General features: G+C 50.4%; 2 protein-coding genes across 2 annotated transcripts in view; one reads left to right on the top strand and one right to left on the bottom strand.

Moving 5' to 3' along the window:
- Nucleotides 1–272: 272 nt before the first annotated feature.
- On the bottom strand, nt 273–1,776 carry LOC144822746 (E3 ubiquitin-protein ligase Mdm2-like). The gene is made up of 4 exons (XM_078680601.1): nt 1,652–1,776; nt 901–979; nt 537–611; nt 273–410 (listed from the first exon to the last, which is right to left on the bottom strand). Exons 2-4 carry the CDS (start codon nt 958–960, stop codon nt 273–275), a joined length of 273 nt encoding a protein of 90 aa, XP_078536727.1. The 5' UTR covers nt 961–979; nt 1,652–1,776.
- Nucleotides 1,777–2,614: 838 nt separating this feature from the next.
- ASL (argininosuccinate lyase) overlaps nt 2,615–18,013 on the top strand; it is a 193,822-nt gene continuing 178,423 nt past the window's right edge. The window contains exons 1-2 of the mRNA XM_078679465.1: nt 2,615–2,726; nt 2,859–2,923. Coding sequence (XP_078535591.1) covers nt 2,912–2,923 — 12 coding nt within the window. The 5' untranslated portion in view covers nt 2,615–2,726; nt 2,859–2,911. The remainder of the gene's footprint in view (nt 2,727–2,858; nt 2,924–18,013) is intronic.

The following is an 18,013-nucleotide window of genomic DNA, read 5'->3' as shown; positions in this document are numbered from 1 at the left end:
AGGATATATATAAACATTTCACAGCCCGAATGAACAGAAGAACGGTAAATGCCACTAACCTGAATGCGGCAAATCACTGTGTACCATACGTCTAAGAGGTAATATGCATTGCTATAGACAGCACTGTAAGACAAGCTAATTGCTAAAAACTGCATCCTTAATAACATTAACATTCTCAGCAGAAAAACACCACAAAAGAAGAGGACAGACTTTCAGTACAGAAGGAAGCTAGACTTGCACGTAATCACAAATGTCCCCGCCCCGTATGTCATTTACCTAGGTTCCTTTACAGAAAAGTTCTGTACTCCAAAAAGTTCTCCGAGCAGATCATTAGAGCAGTGGACAATATGTTGCTGTCTCTCATCGTACAGCTGTTTGGCCATAATGTACTGACCAAGATAGTATATAACCTGAAATACAAGCGCAACGCGTCAACGCTTGAGAGAAAGCCAAGTACAGTGGCGAGCGCACAATAAAGTAACAGGTGTCATCAATGTACATTGAGTGCGCCATGATTAAAAGCAAGGACAACCTACCTCCTTCATTGTAAAGGTGTCATTTTGAGCACCTGCAAACTTTAGTAACTTCAAGAGCAGGGGTTTGGGTTTAACCTGCACAGAGATTTACAGAGGTTAGCAAACCAATAAAACCCACACAAGCTACCAACGCTAGCTATCCCCAATTCTATTCCCAGAGGTCTATGAGACTGGCCCAAAGCACAGTGAATTAGGCAACAGGACCAGAGAGAAATACATGAAAACATGGACAACCAGACAATGCGAGATTTGCAGATGTCAAAGTAAATTAACTATTATAAAATTGAAGATCCATCTGACAACAAATCAAATATCACACAAACGTAATGCATTTAAAAACAAACGTTTCAAAACAGGACCTTACCAGCGCCTCGTGCTCAGAAGCCAGCATAGAAGTGCTTAAGGAGCCTGCGGCTGAAGACATTTTGGTATTGTACGGTTGCCTACAATAAAATAAAATAAATTGTTGGTTTCAACCATAAAACACAATGGGAAAAGATGGAGTCAGCGCAGAGCAGCTGCTGGTCAGAGGCTGAGCAGCGGAGAGCGCAGTCAGCGAGCGCCAGCGACATGTTCTCTCTCGCTGCCATGGCACCTGCAGCAGGCTGTGGCTGAAGACAAACGGGGATCCCCAGCTTTACCTAAAATAAATAAGAGAGCAGTGGATAAAGTGCTGCAGTGTTTAGAGTGCTGCGAGGGTGAGGCGCCGCAGCTTTAAGTACAGAGCGCGGGACAAGTCGGGGCTAGACCCAGCGGGAGCGCTGCAGACATGTCTGAGCATGACCGGCGGAGGGGCGGTGACTCACTGGCAGCTGCCTGACTCAGAATCCACCACCTCACACCCTGCAACCTGCTCACATTCGCCGGCAACCTAGCGCCAACACAACACAGGCTGTCCTTGCACGCTGCTGATGCAGTCTAACAGTCTCGAGCCAGTGCTCTGGACTAGACTGTGGACTGGCAAAGAATATAATACCCGCTGCCTCTGTAACTACTTAAGTGAGTCGCACCCTCGCTCTACTCATTGATGCCCGCTGCCCCTGACTACCGCCCCGAACACATCAATAAAGTCTGCCGTCGACACTCACCAAACGAGGCTCCTTGGTAGGCCTCACCTCAAGCCCCGGCCTCGCGTGCGTAACCTCGCTGAGAATTATGTGCATCTGTCGGCTACAACCTCCAAGAAAGTTCGAGGCTGTGGCCCGGCCCGTTCCTCCTAGTAACCAGTATACTGACGCACTTTGAATCCCACGGATGTTGTTGCCCCTCGGCTTTCTTCGGGTCTCCTCCTTCTTCACGCAGGCTGCGTGAGTTTCTCCCTGCACTTCCCGCTCGCAGCGATCAGCGTCTCTGTCCCCGACTCCCACAACCAGACCGAAGCAGCGGGAGGGGGGCGGGAGAGGACACGAATGGCGGGAGGGGGGCGGGAGAGGACACGAGAAACTCCGCCCAGGGAAAAAATGTCGGGAACGCCCCCGAATCTGGTCCGGCCGTGACGGACAGATCCGGCACCCAATGGCTAGCCTCCATTTATGGAGCTAGCCAATGAGAGCCGGGGGACGTTCCCGAAGTGCTTAGTGTAGACATAGGATTTCACCTGCGCTGAAAAGCTGCGCAGAGCGCAGCCTTTCGGCAGGCGAAACCCAAAAATGGGTGTAATTAGTTAATCAGCTAGGTAAAAGAGGTTCACAGGTGCTACAGTTCGGGCCTGTTTCAATTAAACTTGTAAAGACAGGCTGTAGAGGAGTTTTGCAAGATTTGGGAGTCTGAGTGTATGTGTACTTGCATGCAACGTTTGAGGTAATGAAAGGTATAAAAACTGTCTCGAAGGCAAGCTGTGTCAAAAAATATAATTCACGGTTAGAAGGCATTTTGAGACACTGTACGTTTGGCCAAACAGTGGCAACAAACTTGTAACGCGAACAGACTGTATATAACTCGTCGAAAACTCCGTCTGTAGAAGCCAGCTCTGCGCAGCCCTACCCTTTCCACCTTAAAAGTATTTCCCTGGGAAACCACCCAAAGGTCACGCCCACTAGCTTTCGATTGGTTTGGGGAGCGGAAGAAAAAAGGAGACACAAGCAGCCATTCGATGAATAGCCTGTGACGTTGTGGTACACAATTTTAAGGCTGTTGCGCTGTTGCACGTTTGGTCGCAGAAGGTGAGGGTGATAGCCGGGTCGCGAGCAGGTGAGTGGCAGGAGCAGGGCTGTCAGACAGAGTAGTTTGCATGTGCTTTTTCCAGATATTTAAGCGAACACATACGTTTGATGCGTTTGAAACGTGTGTGTTGTACGTCATCGATTCTGTCTTTTCTTCCAGGAAACACATTTTTTTCCATCAGGTTCTTCGTCATCTGTGATTTTAACATCAACATGGCTTCAGAGGTAAGCGCTGGTCACTTTTTCCCCGTGTGTGAGTTTAGTGCTGTAACGTTTCTTTACATATGATGTTGAGAGTTGTAATAATAATCATTTGTTTTAAAGATACAAACAAAGTCATGGTTATTAGTCATACAAGTGCAGCTATAGCACATTTTCATTAAACAGAGTAATGAAATACTTGTTTAACCCCCCCACCTCCCAATCATTTTTTTGTAAAATAAAAAGAATATGACGCCAGTGGTTGTTTGTAATAATTTATTGTAAGCACCAGTGGCATTTGCCCTTCCTCACAACTCTGTAACAAATGTGGAAAGGATGCTCAGACCGCTACTCGCGGGGAGCGAACCAAGGCCACTAGAACTCCTGCAATGGTCTGAGTTTTGATAGCTAAAAATATTGAAAGAGCTATTCATGTTGGCTTGTGCGTAGGGACCACACACCAGCGGTATGTAAGACGTACATGAGCAGTGTAAGCTCTCGCTTCCATTTGGACAGTTACAGCACGTGCAGCAATAGTGCACCTTTCCCTAACTTACTTAAAAGAGTTACTACAAAGCAACAACCGTGCCATAGTAGGCAGCCCCTCTCAGCGGGAGAAAGTTTAATTCACTGCAGGCATAAGGAGGACCTTGGATGACAAGCAGGCCCGCTTGGGGTTTCCAAATGGTACAGAGAGCCTATCTGGGTGTAACGCAATGGAGGCTTTATCCAAACAGGGCGCAGGGTTCCTGGGAGCGGCTGGGACCGATAGAGGCTGCAGGAGGTGACCCACCTGTGAAACACTTATATGTTGAGTGGCTCATACAGGCTGCAGAAGAAGTGAGGGTGCAGTTAGAATAGACCATCACATCCTATTAGCCCTACATACTATTTTTTAATCTTCCCTCCCACCCTACGAATAAATGATACTTTTGTAGTGAGAGAGTAATTGTATCTTTAAAGTTACGCCCCCATACACCCAGTTTTCATAAGTGCTCCATGAAATATGATTGAGCCCATCCCGCCATTTAGGAGTTGGGGTGAACCCGATGATGAAGCATGTCACTACTAGAGTGAGTTAGGGTTATATAAGGTAAAAGGTCTCTTTCCCTTTCCACCCACAATAGTGGGTGTGTTGCCACCTGGTGTACTGACCATCCCCCAGTCCTTTACCTCTTCTACAGGAGCCATCCTGGTTCCAGAGCGGATACTATTTTGTTTTTGAGTCTACGACAGAGGGCGTATCCCTTCCATCCTCTTCACTGTGGACCTCTCTACCCTCCTAGCGTTCCCATTCGGGATTCCTAACTTTGTGTATAAAGTTAACAGGGAGCCACCTAAAGATCTTGCGTAGCATGCACAGGTTGTAGAAGCAGGCAGATTAGACTTTGTTGCCCTGTTCTTCCACTGAAAGCTTGCTGTCCGGGATGATGTAGAGGTTTCAGGCACGGTCTGTTGGGGCCGTGGTGGGCCGAGATTAGCCAGCCACCATGCTTTGTTCAGCATACAAGTGTGGAAGTGGGCTCTGGTGGTGGAGGGTTCTTCAGTCAATGAGCAAATGACAACCCCACCTAGCCATTCCCATTCCAGGATCATGACACTTTCCCACCACTAACAGAATATGTATTAACCTACCTGATTGGTTGTGAGAACGTGGATGCCACAAGCTCTGACCCTCTACTCCTCCAGGGCTAAAGATACCTATTAAAGGAATAACAATGGTAGTAAAGTGGGAACCTGGGATTCAAAACTAGAAACTGGATTCCATGGTTGTGATTTATCCAACCTCGTCACCAAGCTAAATCCCTAAGGGAGGAAGTCATAAGCTGTTCTTTTTAAAAACACACAATCTTAATAATGTTACTATGTTTGATTAGTATGAAATTGTACTCATTAATAGAACGCATGCAACAAATAGAACTATCTCTTAAAACTGATATTATTGCTCAGCAGTACTACTGGTATTATTATTACGATGGTCAGCAGTACTAATGGTATTATTATAACCTAGCTCAGGAGTACTACTGACATATTTTAACCTAGCTCAGCAGTACTACTGGCATTATTACAACTTAGCTCATCAATACTATTGATATCGGGGGCGTGGCTTAAGCGCCGATGTAGGTGGAAGCGGGACTCCGGAGCTCCTCCATGCCCGCCTCTCTCCGACCCATATCCTGACCCCCGGCTCGAACCCCGGACCTCCATGCGCACATAGGAGGGTCTAGGGAGCCCAGGGGATGAACTTGGCGGCCCTAGAAGCCCTGTGGCTGCCTGAAACGAACTCTCTACACGAAGCGGAGCGACCGGAGTGGCGAGCGCCCGAAATGGCGGCTGGTGTCCCTGCCTGCTCTGCCTGACGGAGAGGAGCTAACGGAGGCGGGGAGCGCAGGAGGGCTGAAGAAATAGCCCACATTGCGGCGGAGATCCCCCAGCGCTGAGAGAGGTAGGGGGCACCACCTGGCATCGTGGTGTTGGAGCGACCGGAGGGCGACGAAATATCGAGCTGCCTGACCCCAAGATGGCGCCGCCCGTGTGACGGAGGCTGCCCTGGCTCTAACGGCTACGGAGACCCCGGGTCATCGTTGCGAGGTGGGTCTGCCCTGCTGCTGAGGCGAAGGCCCCGGTGCCCCTCACCCTGGGGAGAGCGACGCCTGATTCCTCTACAGGCCGGCGGTGAGCTGACTTCGGCGGTGGGACACACGGAGACGGCAGGGCTTGCCGTTCACCTCGGAGAGGCTCCCGGGCTGATTGAGGTGAGGGAACACTGCCTGGCCAGGGGCGGCGGACTACTGGGCGCCCGCGTGCTAGAGGCTGACCTGGGACTAGTACTCGGAGGCACCGAATAAACTGCGACTCCCCGGAGAGGGGGGGCTCGCCCTACGTCTGGAGCAGAGACCCTGGTGCCCCCCTCTTCCTGGGGGAGCGACGCCCGTTCCCTGAGTTTGCTGGCTGCCTGGTGCCCCGCCTGGTGAGGGGCGCGGAGGCGAGGGGGTGCTGAGCGCCTACAGCGGGGCCAGGATAGCGACCGACGGTGCTTTGAGTCCCTGGGGATCACAGGAGAGGCACACAAGTCTTGCCACTCGGCAGAATGGTGAGAGGAGGCAGAAAGAAGGGCTTTGAAGCACTGAAACTGGATGACCCGGGGCACCCCATGGAGGAAGATTTGCCGGCGCCTGGCCCGGGGAGCTCGACCCACCCACGAGATCTGTCCTTGGGTGATATTATGCAGGCGATAGTAGCGTCGCGGGAAGCTCTTGAAAAACGGATAGACACCATCGGGTCGGACCTGTCCCTCTTGAAGGACGACCACAGGAAGCTGAAGGAGCGAGTGACGACCTCAGCGGTAACCCTGAAGGACCTACCTGGGGATGTGGCTACTCTGAGAGCATCTCTGGTGGAGGTGGCGCAGAAAGTTCGGGTGCTGGAGCTCAGGGCCGAGGACAGCGAAGGGCGCTCTAGATGTAACAACCTCCGCCTCGTGGGTGTCCTGGAAAAAGCAGAGGGCCAGGATGCGGTCTCCTACTTGGAGGGTTGGTTGCGGACTGAGGTGGCCCCGGAGGGGCTTTCCCCGTTTTTTGCCCTGGAGCGCGCCCACAGAGTCCCAGCGCGCCCGCCCAAACCAGGAGATCCGCCGCGACCGATGGTGATGCGCCTCCTGCACTTCCGGGATTGCGACCACATTCTCCAGAGGGCCAGGGACCTGCCGGACTTGCGAATTGACAACAGCAAGGTCATGGTTTTCCCGGACTTCACCAGAGACGTACAAAGACAACGGGCCTCTTTCATGGCGTTCAAGCGGAAATTGAGGTCGTTGCAGCTGCCCTATGCCATGTTGTTCCCGGCCCGGCTGAGGGTCATCGCTGGAGGACACACTGACTTCTTTCTCACGCCGCAGGAGGCTTGGAGCTGGCTGGATGCTAGGGGGGAGTCCGGCGCAGATATCCCCCCGGCGACCTCGCCTGGAAGGCGCTCTGCTGAAACGACGCCGACGCGGAGGTCTGGCTCCCCGTCGGGATGGCAGCAGGAAAGAGCTAAGGCGGTGCTGGCAGTGGTGGCCATCAACCAGGGGGACGCCAGCCCTGCCAGTAGTGCATCGGAACAGTCGAAGAACAGTGCTCTCAGTCCTGGCTCCAGTAGTGTGCACGATCTTTCGGAGACGGACCTACCAGTGGTGACTCCCCAAACAGCGGACGGAATCCTTGGCTGAAGTGGTTTGGTGGCCACTGGACACGTTTGTGAGGTACTGGGCTGTGGGTTGAGGCTGCCTCCGGACACTGTGCGGCGAGATATGGATGCCTCCTGGGACTTGTCACTGCTCTATGGGGGGGGGCTGAGCCGTGGGGGTCCTCCTGAATGTTCCAGGGGGGAGAGGTGGGGGCGGGGGGCTTCGGGCCTGTTTGGGTCGGCGTCCTGGCCACCCTAACCCTCTTTTGTTGAGATACACTTAATTTGCTAGAGTTTGGATGGGGATTCCACGTTGGTTGTCTGTCCTGGGGAGTGGGAGTTGGGGGAGTTTATTTGGTCAGGTTGGGGGGGCGCTGGGGGGGGGACCTGGGCGTGTCGGGGGGGTCGCTGAGAGAGTGGATGAAGCACGATGGGATCTGCAATGGGACCCGACTTAGGCTACAAATGTCTCACGTGGAATGTAAGAGGGATGCATACCATGCATAGGCGTCACAAGATTCACTCCTATCTAGTTAGACGAGGCATTCATTTCGCCTTCCTCCAGGAAACACACATATTAGCTAAGGTGGGGAAGGCGCTGCAACGGAGATGGAGGGGGCAGGTCTATCACACCGGTTACTCCGCATATGCTAGGGGGGTGGCCATTTGGATAAGGGTGGGGGTACCGTTCCAATGCACACAGCAACTATTAGACCCAGAGGGGAGGTATGTTATGGTGCGAGGCAAACTGGATGGGAGGGACCTGACATTGGGTTGTCTGTATGCCCCGAATGTAGAACCACCTGCCTTTCTCTCCTTGCTGTCCAACAAGCTGGCCCCGTTCTTAGTGGAACCCTTGCTCCTTGGAGGGGACTTTAATAGCGTGACTGACACTGCACTGGACAGATCGCACCCCCCTCTACCGAATGCACCGGCTGGCAAACTGGCGCTTGCGCGTTCTGCCTGGCAATGCCAATGGGATCTGGTTGACTCGTGGAGAGCTAACCATCCGTCAGATAGGGACTACTCCTTTTTTTCCGCCCTCCATGACTTACACGTCCGCATAGATGCCTTCCTGTGCTCCCAGGACGTGCACGCAGAGGTGTGCCACAGTGAGTATCTTACGCGCGCGGTCTCCGATCATAACCCGCTACTTGTTCAACTGCGATGGTCGCAGCGTCGCCCACAAATCCCTGCCTGGAAGCTGCGCCCAGAGGCGCTAGATGATCAGCTCTTCCGATCCACAATAGCCTCGAACATCGAGGCGTACTTTCAGGTCAATGCGGGCACCGCGGGTTCAGCCGCGATTGAATGGGACGCCTTCAAATCGGTAGTGCGGGGACAATGCATTGCGACCGCGTCGGGAGTTAGGAAGACCTTGCTAGAAGACGTTACACGGGAGGACGAGAAACTACGGGTGCTGGAGAGAGCAAGGCCTGAGCGGCCGGACACTCACGAGGCCCTACTTGAGGCGCAGGAACTGGTGGCGGCGACGGTGGAGCGTCTCCGGTGCTTTGACTACAAGGCCTACCTCTCACGCGCGCACTCGGAGCGTGATAAAACGGGAGCTCTTTTGGCCTGGCTGGCCAACCCGGCTCGTCGGAGCTCGGTCATCCTTGAGCTCAGAGATCACTCGGGAGTGGCGCGATTTGACCAGCAGGGGATTAATGAGATATTCTACGACTACTACACGGAGCTTTACCGTAGCCGGGTCCTACCGTCAGTGGACGAATTCCAGGGATTCCTGGAGGGTCTAGATTTGCCGGAGCTGGTGGAGGAAGACGCAAAGCTGCTCGGGAGCAAAATTGAGGAGAGGGAGGTGAGAGTCGCCATCAAGAGTATGGCGAGGAACAAGACGCCGGGCTCTGACGGGCTCCCCACGGAATTCATCTCACCTACGTCGACCTCATGGCGCCCCGACTGACGTGGCTTTACAATGAGGCGAAACGAATGGGCAGCCTTCCGGTGACCACGGGCGAAGCGCTTATCGTCCCATTATTAAAACCGGGCAAGCAGCCATGGGACAGGGCGGCATATCGTCCATTGTCCATGCTCAATCTAGACTATAAGATTTTGAGTAAGCTTGCTCCCCCATATGTCCACGTTGATCCACGTGGACCAATCCGGCTTTATCCCGACCCGCAACACAGCGCTTAATATACGACGGCTCCTGCATGTCTTGGAGGCTGACACCTATGACGGGGATTAGGCGGTGGTGTTCGCAGTTGACATGGAGAAGGCCTTTGACAGCCTGGAATGGCCTTACCTTTTCCATGTCATGCGCATAATGGGACTAGGCGAGGGCTTTGTGGATTGGACGACACTGCTCTACCGGAACGCAACGGCGAGGGTCCGGACTGGAAGAGTTATCTCTGAGATGTGTGCGGTGGGTAGGGGCACCCGACAGGGGTGCCCTCTCTCCCCCCTGTTGTTTGCTATAGCGGTCGAACCCCTCGCGACGCGAGCCCGGCTGGGACAGGCATATCAGGGGTTGGATGTCTATGGACAGGTAGACCACATCGCATTGTATGCTGATGACCTGCTGATGTTCTTGGCGGACTCGGCTGCCTCTCTGCGAGGGGCTAAGTCCCTCCTACAATCATTGAGCAGGGTGTCCGGCCTCCGGGTGAACTGGACGAAGTCCTACCTGTTCCCGGCCCACCCACGTAGAATGTGTCCGCAGTCCACGGACGGGGTGACGTGGGAGGAGAGGAGTCTTCGCTACCTAGGTACCTCGATCTTCCATGATAAGGCAGACATCCTTGAGGGCAATATTGGGTCGGCGATCAGGCTCACTAAGGTGAACTTTGACTTCTGGAGCACGCTCCCATTGTCACTAATGGGGAGGGTGGCGCTCCTTAAGATGGTGACCCTGCCGCGACTGCTCTATTTTTTCAGGACCCTCCCGATCTGGATCCCGGTGAGCTACTTCCGGCGACTGAGGTAGATGGTGATTGGCTTTCTGTGGGGGGCAGGCAGGCGCAGGGTGGCGCACATTACACTTCTCCGTCCTAGAGCAGAAGGAGGACTAGCGGTGCCAGACTACGAGCTAAACTACCTGGCGGCTCAGCTGCAATGGCTGACACAATGGGTCGCGAGAGCCAGGAGAGGGGAGGACGGATCAGGGGAGCCGGCGGGACCGGTTCAGGTGTTATCCCGGATTGTTCTGGGACTCCCGATGGGAGATTTCCACCTCACCCAGGAATTTGCGACGGCCCGGAAATGTTGGAATAGATATCTCCGGAGGGGCCGTATCGCAGTCTCGTACGCACCTGAGATCCCGCTCAAGCTGTGCAGGGCACTCCCGCATGGGGGCTCATGGCACCGATTGGAAAGCTGGGAACTGCAGGGGCTGACGTCCATGGGAGACCTTTATGAGAATGGAGTGCTGCTGCCTTTTGACCTCTTGAGAGACCGCTTTGAATTGGCGGGGGGGGGACTTCCTTCTTCATGCGGCACTGACAACGGCAATCCGCAAGCACTGGAAAACGGGCATGACGGAACCGCCACTGTCTTTGGGATGCCAATACGTAGTGATGATGGCGGGGACGGTCAAGGCTGTTACGTGCCTGTATAGGCGCATGGTCTCGGAGGCTATCACCCCACTGCTGTCTCTGAAGGCAAAATGGGAGGCTGACCTGATGACGGAGATCCCTGAGGAGGCGTGGTCTAGCATAGTGGAACGGGCCCGGAACGGGACGCGCAACGCTAGGTTTCAGCTGGTGCACTTTTATATCCTGCATAGGGCCTACCTGACCCCTGACAAACTGCATAAATATTTCCCGACCCATCCGGCGGCCTGCCCGCGGTGCCCGGCGGACTTGGCTGATTTCCAGCATATGTTCTGGTCCTGTCCAGAGTTAAGTTCCTTCTGGCAGGAGGTAGTGGATAGCCTAAGGGAGGTTACGGAGAGGGACTTGCAATTCACCATGGCGCACTGCATCCTACATTGGTTCCCACACACATCAAAGAACAAAATTACTAGCAAGTTTCTGGACCTGGGTCTACTTTTAGCGAAACGTGCCATAACATCCCAATGGAAGGCGAGTAGGGGCCCCACTGTAGAGAGATGGAAAGCTGAGGTTAAAAAATGGGCCCGGTGTGAGGGGGAGCTCCGTTTGCGGGCTGCGCTTCGGGCAGGCACTGACACTGCTCTGAAGAGGGCCAGGGCATGGGAGAAGTTGGTCTTAGACCTCACACTTTTGGACCTGGATGATGAAGACACCCCCGCGCATAACTCTGCTCCGGCAGCGCCGCCGCCTGGGGTGGTGTTGGCCTAGCCTCCCTCCCTTGTTTCCCTACTTCCTACGTGATGACTGGCAGTTTTTGTTGATTACTCCTGATGGTCTGTTTCGGGTCTGGTTTAGTCGGGATGGATGCAAGCTCGCACTGGTGGTACTCTGGCACGCCTGAGGGGGTGGGGGGCAGGAAGAGGGGCGGGGGGGGGGGTAGGACTAGGAGAGGGGGTTGGGAGAGATGGGCGGGAGGGGGGATGTTGTTCAGGGAGGTAGGGGAGGGACTAGCTGGTTTGTTAAGGAATTACGGAAATGGGGGGGATGAGAGGTTTGAAAAGCAGCCCTGCCATCTTCCGGACAACTGGTTGTAGCTGAGCCATACTGTCTTTTTCCAGCTCATGACTTTCTCCGTTATTGCGCCGCTCGACCTCCGGGGTGTGAGCTAAATGGCTGTGTGACACATGCAATGGAGATTCATATTTATAACGGACGACGGTTGGAATGGTATATATGATCTGCTTGTACAACCTATTTTGCTGCAATATAAAGATATTTACAGAAAAAAAAAAAATCAGTACTATTGATATCATCACCCGCCTCAGAAGTACTACTGATAATATATCACCTAGCTAGGCGGTACTATTGGCATTATTATCACCCAGCCCAGCAGTACTACTGGCATTATTATCACCCAGCCCAGCAGTACTACTGGCATCATTATCACCCAGCCCAGCAGTACTACTGGCATCATTATCACCCAGCCCAGCAGTACTACTGGCATCATTATCACCCAGCCCAGCAGTACTGGTTTTACCATACCCTAATCAAGGAAAAACCGAATGTACTTTGTTTCAGAGTTGACTTTGCTATTCGCCGTATAACTGAGAGCTCTAAAGATGAATGGGTGCACGCCTTACAACCGAAAAGTGAGGAGACCAATTTGCCTAAAGAATAACATCGTACCCCCTGTTTTATGAGACCTGTTGTAACATCATGAAATTTGACGTGCATGGTAAGGGATTATCTGGCAGTTTTTTTCTTGGGTAAAATGACATATACTGCAACAGGAATACAGGTGTAAAGAGATATTATTCAACTTGTGAGTACTTGCTTAAGTGATAGTACCCTTTTTTGCAGAAGGTGTTTTCATGGATGTTTTGTGGTGGACAAAATGTCTTAGAATCGCAGAGGTGCTGCCTGAATACAGCTAAACCTATGTTATAATGTAATCTATTTTATACATCCGGTCGCTGGGCCCCCATATGTTTGCATATATGGAATCCTGCATTTCAGTAGTAAGGCTGGTGTTAGCATGGTACCCAAAATGAACCTTAATCTCTACCACCAATTTGTGTCCTTTTTTTAGCTATGCTGACCATAAATAACGACATTTCTGCACATTATAAGCCACTCTCGGCACACCTCTATCTGTGCCAACCGCTATGCAAACAAAGATTCTGTGCCCAAGATCACCCAGCTTCTACTCACCTCTAGCTACTCTCTGTATAACAACAGCCATAGTCTGCACACTCTCAACCACACTCCACACCAACTTGGATCGTGTTGCATTTCAGACAACTTCCTGCCTCTATTCATAGAAATGATTCATATTGGTGTTTTACTAAAATATATATTATCAAGTATTGTGATTGACACTCTGTAAATCATGTATCGAGCTCTGTGATACTGCTCTCATTGGTCAGCAAAATAGTGCTGTGAGGTGAGTCTCACCCCACAAAGGCTTCAACTTGTGTACTTTCTCACAAATTGGAAATGCAAGGAGTCTGCTCGGCTACCTGTAGGCACATGGAAGGTACCCTGGGCTAGTAATGAGCTATTGCTAATATTCAAACACCTTATATGAAAAGTCTTTGCAAAATATTTTTCGTACCATGAAGCCCTAAAGGCTACTCAACCCCTCAGGTCCCAGCCTTTGCCATCACTCTAAATGCAAAACTACCTTAGAGTGGTCTTGCACATATTTTGTATGTTAAGTAGTGTGGGTCCCTCTGTATAATCAGATATATACATATTTCACCCATGTTTTGTGAATAAGCTCATAGTGAAGGCTGCGCCTCATTCTAATGAGCACATGCCATGCGTAAAATGTGTGCTGTGTGTCACGCATTTGAGTAGTTCCTTGGGCATGTGGTAGTGCAAATATTCTCTCCCTAGATTGTATTTTGCCCCAAAGTAGGATTCGGGCAGACTCTGCTTTGCTTTCCTTTTATATAGTGAACCCCATGGTGTCTGGCAAACTGACATGGAGATGTGCCAAGTGCACAAAGTCTAATGTATGTCTCAAACCATCTGCACATATAACACCAGGTTTTGCAGATCTCCATTGACTCCCTACTAATTCGACTTAAATACACCAAATTAACCCTTGGCAAAGCACTAAGCTACGCTTGCGTAGTTTGTGAAGTTTGCGCTACTTCGCACTACGCGAACTGCACGTAGCACAATGCCAACACACGTAGCGTAGCGGTAAATTTTTGCTTGCACGCAGTCCTCAACGTCAAGTTGGCCACCGCGAGCAAGCAAAATGACATCCCGGCAAGACTTTTTCCTCGTTCGCGATCAGCAACATCAAGTTGCCAATCGCGAGCGTGGAAAATAAACCTCCCGTTGTGATTCTCAAAGCAGGGAGGTCAGGTTTCTCATTGCGAGTGGTCGCGTATGCTCGCGACGGATCACGATGAGAAACTACCAGTCCTCGTTGAGAAAGCTGCCGCTCGAGTAAAAATCTACTCGAGCGGCAGAAAACTACAGCTCGCACTGTGCAATATTCCGTTTTCAATGATTGCACAGTGCTAGATGCTTGTCCGCACTGTGCAATCATTGAAAACGGCATCTTGCACAGTGCGAACAAGGTACTACGCAGTTCGCTTAGTGCTACGTGTAGCTCGCGTAGTGCGAAGTGCACTTCGCGTAGCGCTACTTCGCAAACTATACCCAGCCCTACACCAAAGCATGTTGGCTATCAAGAGCAAGAAATATGCCTTTGTTGTTTTCCTCCTCTTCAGTTCTCCAGACATCCAAGCTGGGGATCCCTGGTAAAGTCTTGCTGAAGAACAGGTGGGGGTATTAGGTTTTGTTAGTTGACGGGGCCCTTGGATAGCCTTTCCTCTCCAGGTCTGACCACCAGCCTCCTGGAGACACTACAAAAATGGCCACTACAGAGACTGCCTTAAACTTGTACTTTCTCAACTTCTGCCTTCCCTTCCTATTCCTCGTGTTCTAAAACAGTTTTGGCAACGACTACCACTTAATCCGCTTTTGGTGACTTAGCATTGCACAACAGTGGAGTTTTCGTGGATTTGCTGTAACCGCGTAAAATCAGCATTTGGGTTGTAAAAAATGTGTAAAGCCACAGCTCCAGTGAACGTGTTTATTACTGAAGCGTGGCTGCCGTACATTTAGTAACTAAATGTTAATCCTCTCTCGAAATGTTAATCCTCTCTCGAGCCGCTGTAATGAAGGGTCGCAGGCGAAAGTACAACTTTCGAAGTGTATATTTAAACATACCTATAAAGCGTTTTTTGTTTACAGGGTTTCATAAAGTAAATAAATTCATTGTAAAGAAAAAAAAATAGTTAATAGCACATTTAAGTTGCTTCACACTGAACACATAGCATCCAGAGCAGGGCTGCGGTCCAAGACAGACAGACAGACGGACCAAAGTCCCCTTAGTTAAGGGCACAAATTGTGCAGAAGTCATGAGCTTTCTGTTCAAACCAAAAAGCGGTCACGCGCCTCTGTCTGGGGAGCTGCTAGAGCACAGGATCCTGCAGTGTTTGCAGTTAGGTTAAGGCTGTGGAAACATTATACAACTTGCGCCGTACATTGAGACTCCGCATTTCATCTAGCTTGGATCCCTCAAAGTGTGGACTCGGCTCTCCTATCAGACCAGGAAAAAAGAAGGGAGCTTTGCTCTAAGAAGGCTTTCTTTACAAGAAGGTGCACTCTGAAAGTCTCTTTTTGAACTCTGTACCCCCCCCCGCACTGTAAAATACAATCAACCATCTTTTTGTGCAATTTCTTCTTTCTGCATTTTAATGAGCAAACCCTCTGCCTTCCTACTACGTGTACCCCTGGTTTTACTTTTGCATTTGCCCCAAATTATATCTCCCAGCCTGCTTCACTTTGAGGTGGACTATGGCAGCCTGCAGCAACTCTATCATCCAAGTTTTAATATTAAAAGTGGGGAAGTTCTTCAACCAGAACAGAGGTAGAGTGATTGGAAGCAGAGCTTGGCCATAGCTGTGCATCAGCTCAGTGGTGTGAGAACACGTTTGAGGGGCAGCCCGGTGGCTGAAGGCGTAGACCCTGATTTGTGCCAGGCTCAAACTGGCTTAATTTCTCTCCTTTTCCATCCTGGTCACCATGGATTATCAAATTGCACTCCCCAAGCAGCCAGTTAGTAGCTGAATACAAACACGCTACTGTCGAAATGGTGCAGCAGGACTGTGTGTATTTAGTGTGCCACCCAAGGCCAGCAGGACCATTGTAAAGTGCCTTACCACCCACCCATGTTCACATTAAGCGCGAGAGACCATTATCAGAGAAGCCGTACCCTGCCTTGGCACATTGGAACTGAAGGAGAAGATAGCAGAGAGACATATCTGGTATTCTGCTGCTTGGCATCTAAGCCTCAGCCAACCAGGCCAGAGCGTGTGAACCCTCATACCCACCCCAGCTGCACGCATCAGAGAGTGGGGTGGGGGAAGCCTTCATACGCCTGGCAAAGAGGTAGCATGCACAGCAAGAATGTATGGTTTAGGTACCTTGCAATTTGGAAATCGTCTTTACCGTGTTTATTTTACACCCTGCGGCAATAAATAACCTGGTATTCCAGTGTATGATTTGCACCCAAGAGCAACGTGGAAGCTGCCAGAAGTGCAACACGGCTTGGCGTTACTGTGCAACATCCTATCTGCGTTCTGGTCCTTCTGTAGGAGACGTATTTTCACGTGATAACGTCTTGATGTAATCATAAACTTTCTCTTTGTCGATTTCTTTAGTTGGCCCTCCACATTCAAGAAGGTGTGTTTTACCGAATTAAGTGCCACTATTATGTATAAGACTAACAAAACAGAGCTGAAAAGTGAGGGATGCTACCATTGCAGATACATTATTTATCTGCATTAACCCCAATAAATGTTTTGGAATGGGGGACTGAGGACAAATTATGGCGCAATGCATTGTCACAGTGGGAAGGGGAGTTGATCACCAAAGGATCAGGGCCACTGCTGCTTAGAAGAATTGATATGAATGTGTCAAGTAGGGATGTTGAGGATGATGGGAGCCCGCCATAGGGTGAAGAGTGGACCAGGTGATCTAAAATATCTTTTTGAAAACACCTTCTTGAGAAATTAACCAATCCGCTCCAGGTCTGGACTGGAAGGGAGGAAGTGGAGTTCTTTAGAGTATTGGGTAGCCTTCTGTCCCTGGGAGGATGTTTGGCATGCAATTGGAGGCGTTAAGAAAGTCAATCCACTAGATATCAACTTGGGCATATTCAAGCACTTGTGTGCTAGCTAACCAACTTCCTTTGGTAAACTGGGACAGCAGCTGGGAGAATCTACCAGCTTAGCAGCACAGAGTTTCTCAGTAGACTACATAAGTAAGAAGAGTAAGTTTAAGTCCTTACAGCACCGTCACCAGATGTAGGGGAGGAAATAATACTGGGGGTGCTGTTAATGACAAGGGTGAGCATTTAAAGGGGATTCCTGGTTTGAATTCTGAGGATATGATGGGTAATGAAGGATGACCCAGAGAATTGGTAATTACAGCTCTGATTCACCCACTACTTCCTTATTCTCCCCTTTACTCAGCGCCGAAACATTTCAGATTCTCTAAGAAGCTGAAATATTGAGGAAACATGAGAGGGCCACAGTAACTCTGTGGACCTCATACTTCCCTTCTGGAATGATAGGTCCCATCTTAATCAGGGCCTTAATTGGGCCACAGAAACTGGTGCTCGTAACTTGATATACCCTAGACATACGTTGTCTCACTTCTTTACTGGTATCCAGTTTGGAGGAACAACGTTTTGGAGAATACCATGCTGCACGCACAACTGAAGGAAATTAAGGAATTCTGCAGCCCGGAAACCAACTATTTTGATGAAGGCAATCTATATTTAAAATAGAAATGTACTTTACTATGTTCAAAACACATAATGTGGACATGCTCTGTCGAGCCAGCCCTAATAACTTTTGGGAGAATTTCTAGACTTCGTTAGCCATTCTTTTCTTTCTTGTCTCCCATTGGATTGTAAAGTCTGCTACATCAATGACTCATCAGTTCCCTGGCTTATTACTTGAGGCCCACTGTATTATGGTCATTTAACTGCTAATTCTTCAATAGAACTCTTTTCTGTCTTTGTTTTTATTAATGTGTAATATATTTCCTTATTATTTGCTTCAATGCAACTTTTGGTATCTATAGGCCCTTACAGCAAGGTTATTTTTATGAAGTGGGAAAGAGCTATGCTCCTAGAAAACCGGTACTACCATATCCAGGTCAGCTGTTGCACAACCAACCTAATTTTAATATTGCTACTGGAAACAGGTTTAGTCCCCTTGAGGGAGTAGATTGACTGAAGGAAGCCAACTTAATCAATAAGGAGGAAACCTCTTCCGCAATACCAGACTTCGAGACCCAGGGTAGCTCCAAAGGTCCAAATTCTGAGATTGAGGATGGCCTA

Source organism: Lissotriton helveticus, chromosome 3_1 (genome assembly GCF_964261635.1).
Source record: "Lissotriton helveticus chromosome 3_1, aLisHel1.1, whole genome shotgun sequence".
Lineage (NCBI taxonomy): Eukaryota > Metazoa > Chordata > Amphibia > Caudata > Salamandridae > Lissotriton > Lissotriton helveticus.
Note: the sequence above shows the minus strand (reverse complement) of the source record. Positions and strands in the feature narration are given on the sequence as shown.

Coding starts and splice junctions, on each gene's coding strand:
- LOC144822746 (XM_078680601.1), bottom strand. CDS start 960: ATGTCTTCAGCCGCAGGCTCCTTAAGCACTTCTATGCTGGCTTCTGAG. Junction 612..900: donor CTTCTGAGCACGAGGCGCTG/GTAAGGTCCTGT, acceptor ATCTCTGTGCAG/GTTAAACCCAAACCCCTGCT. Junction 411..536: donor ACACCTTTACAATGAAGGAG/GTAGGTTGTCCT, acceptor CTTGTATTTCAG/GTTATATACTATCTTGGTCA.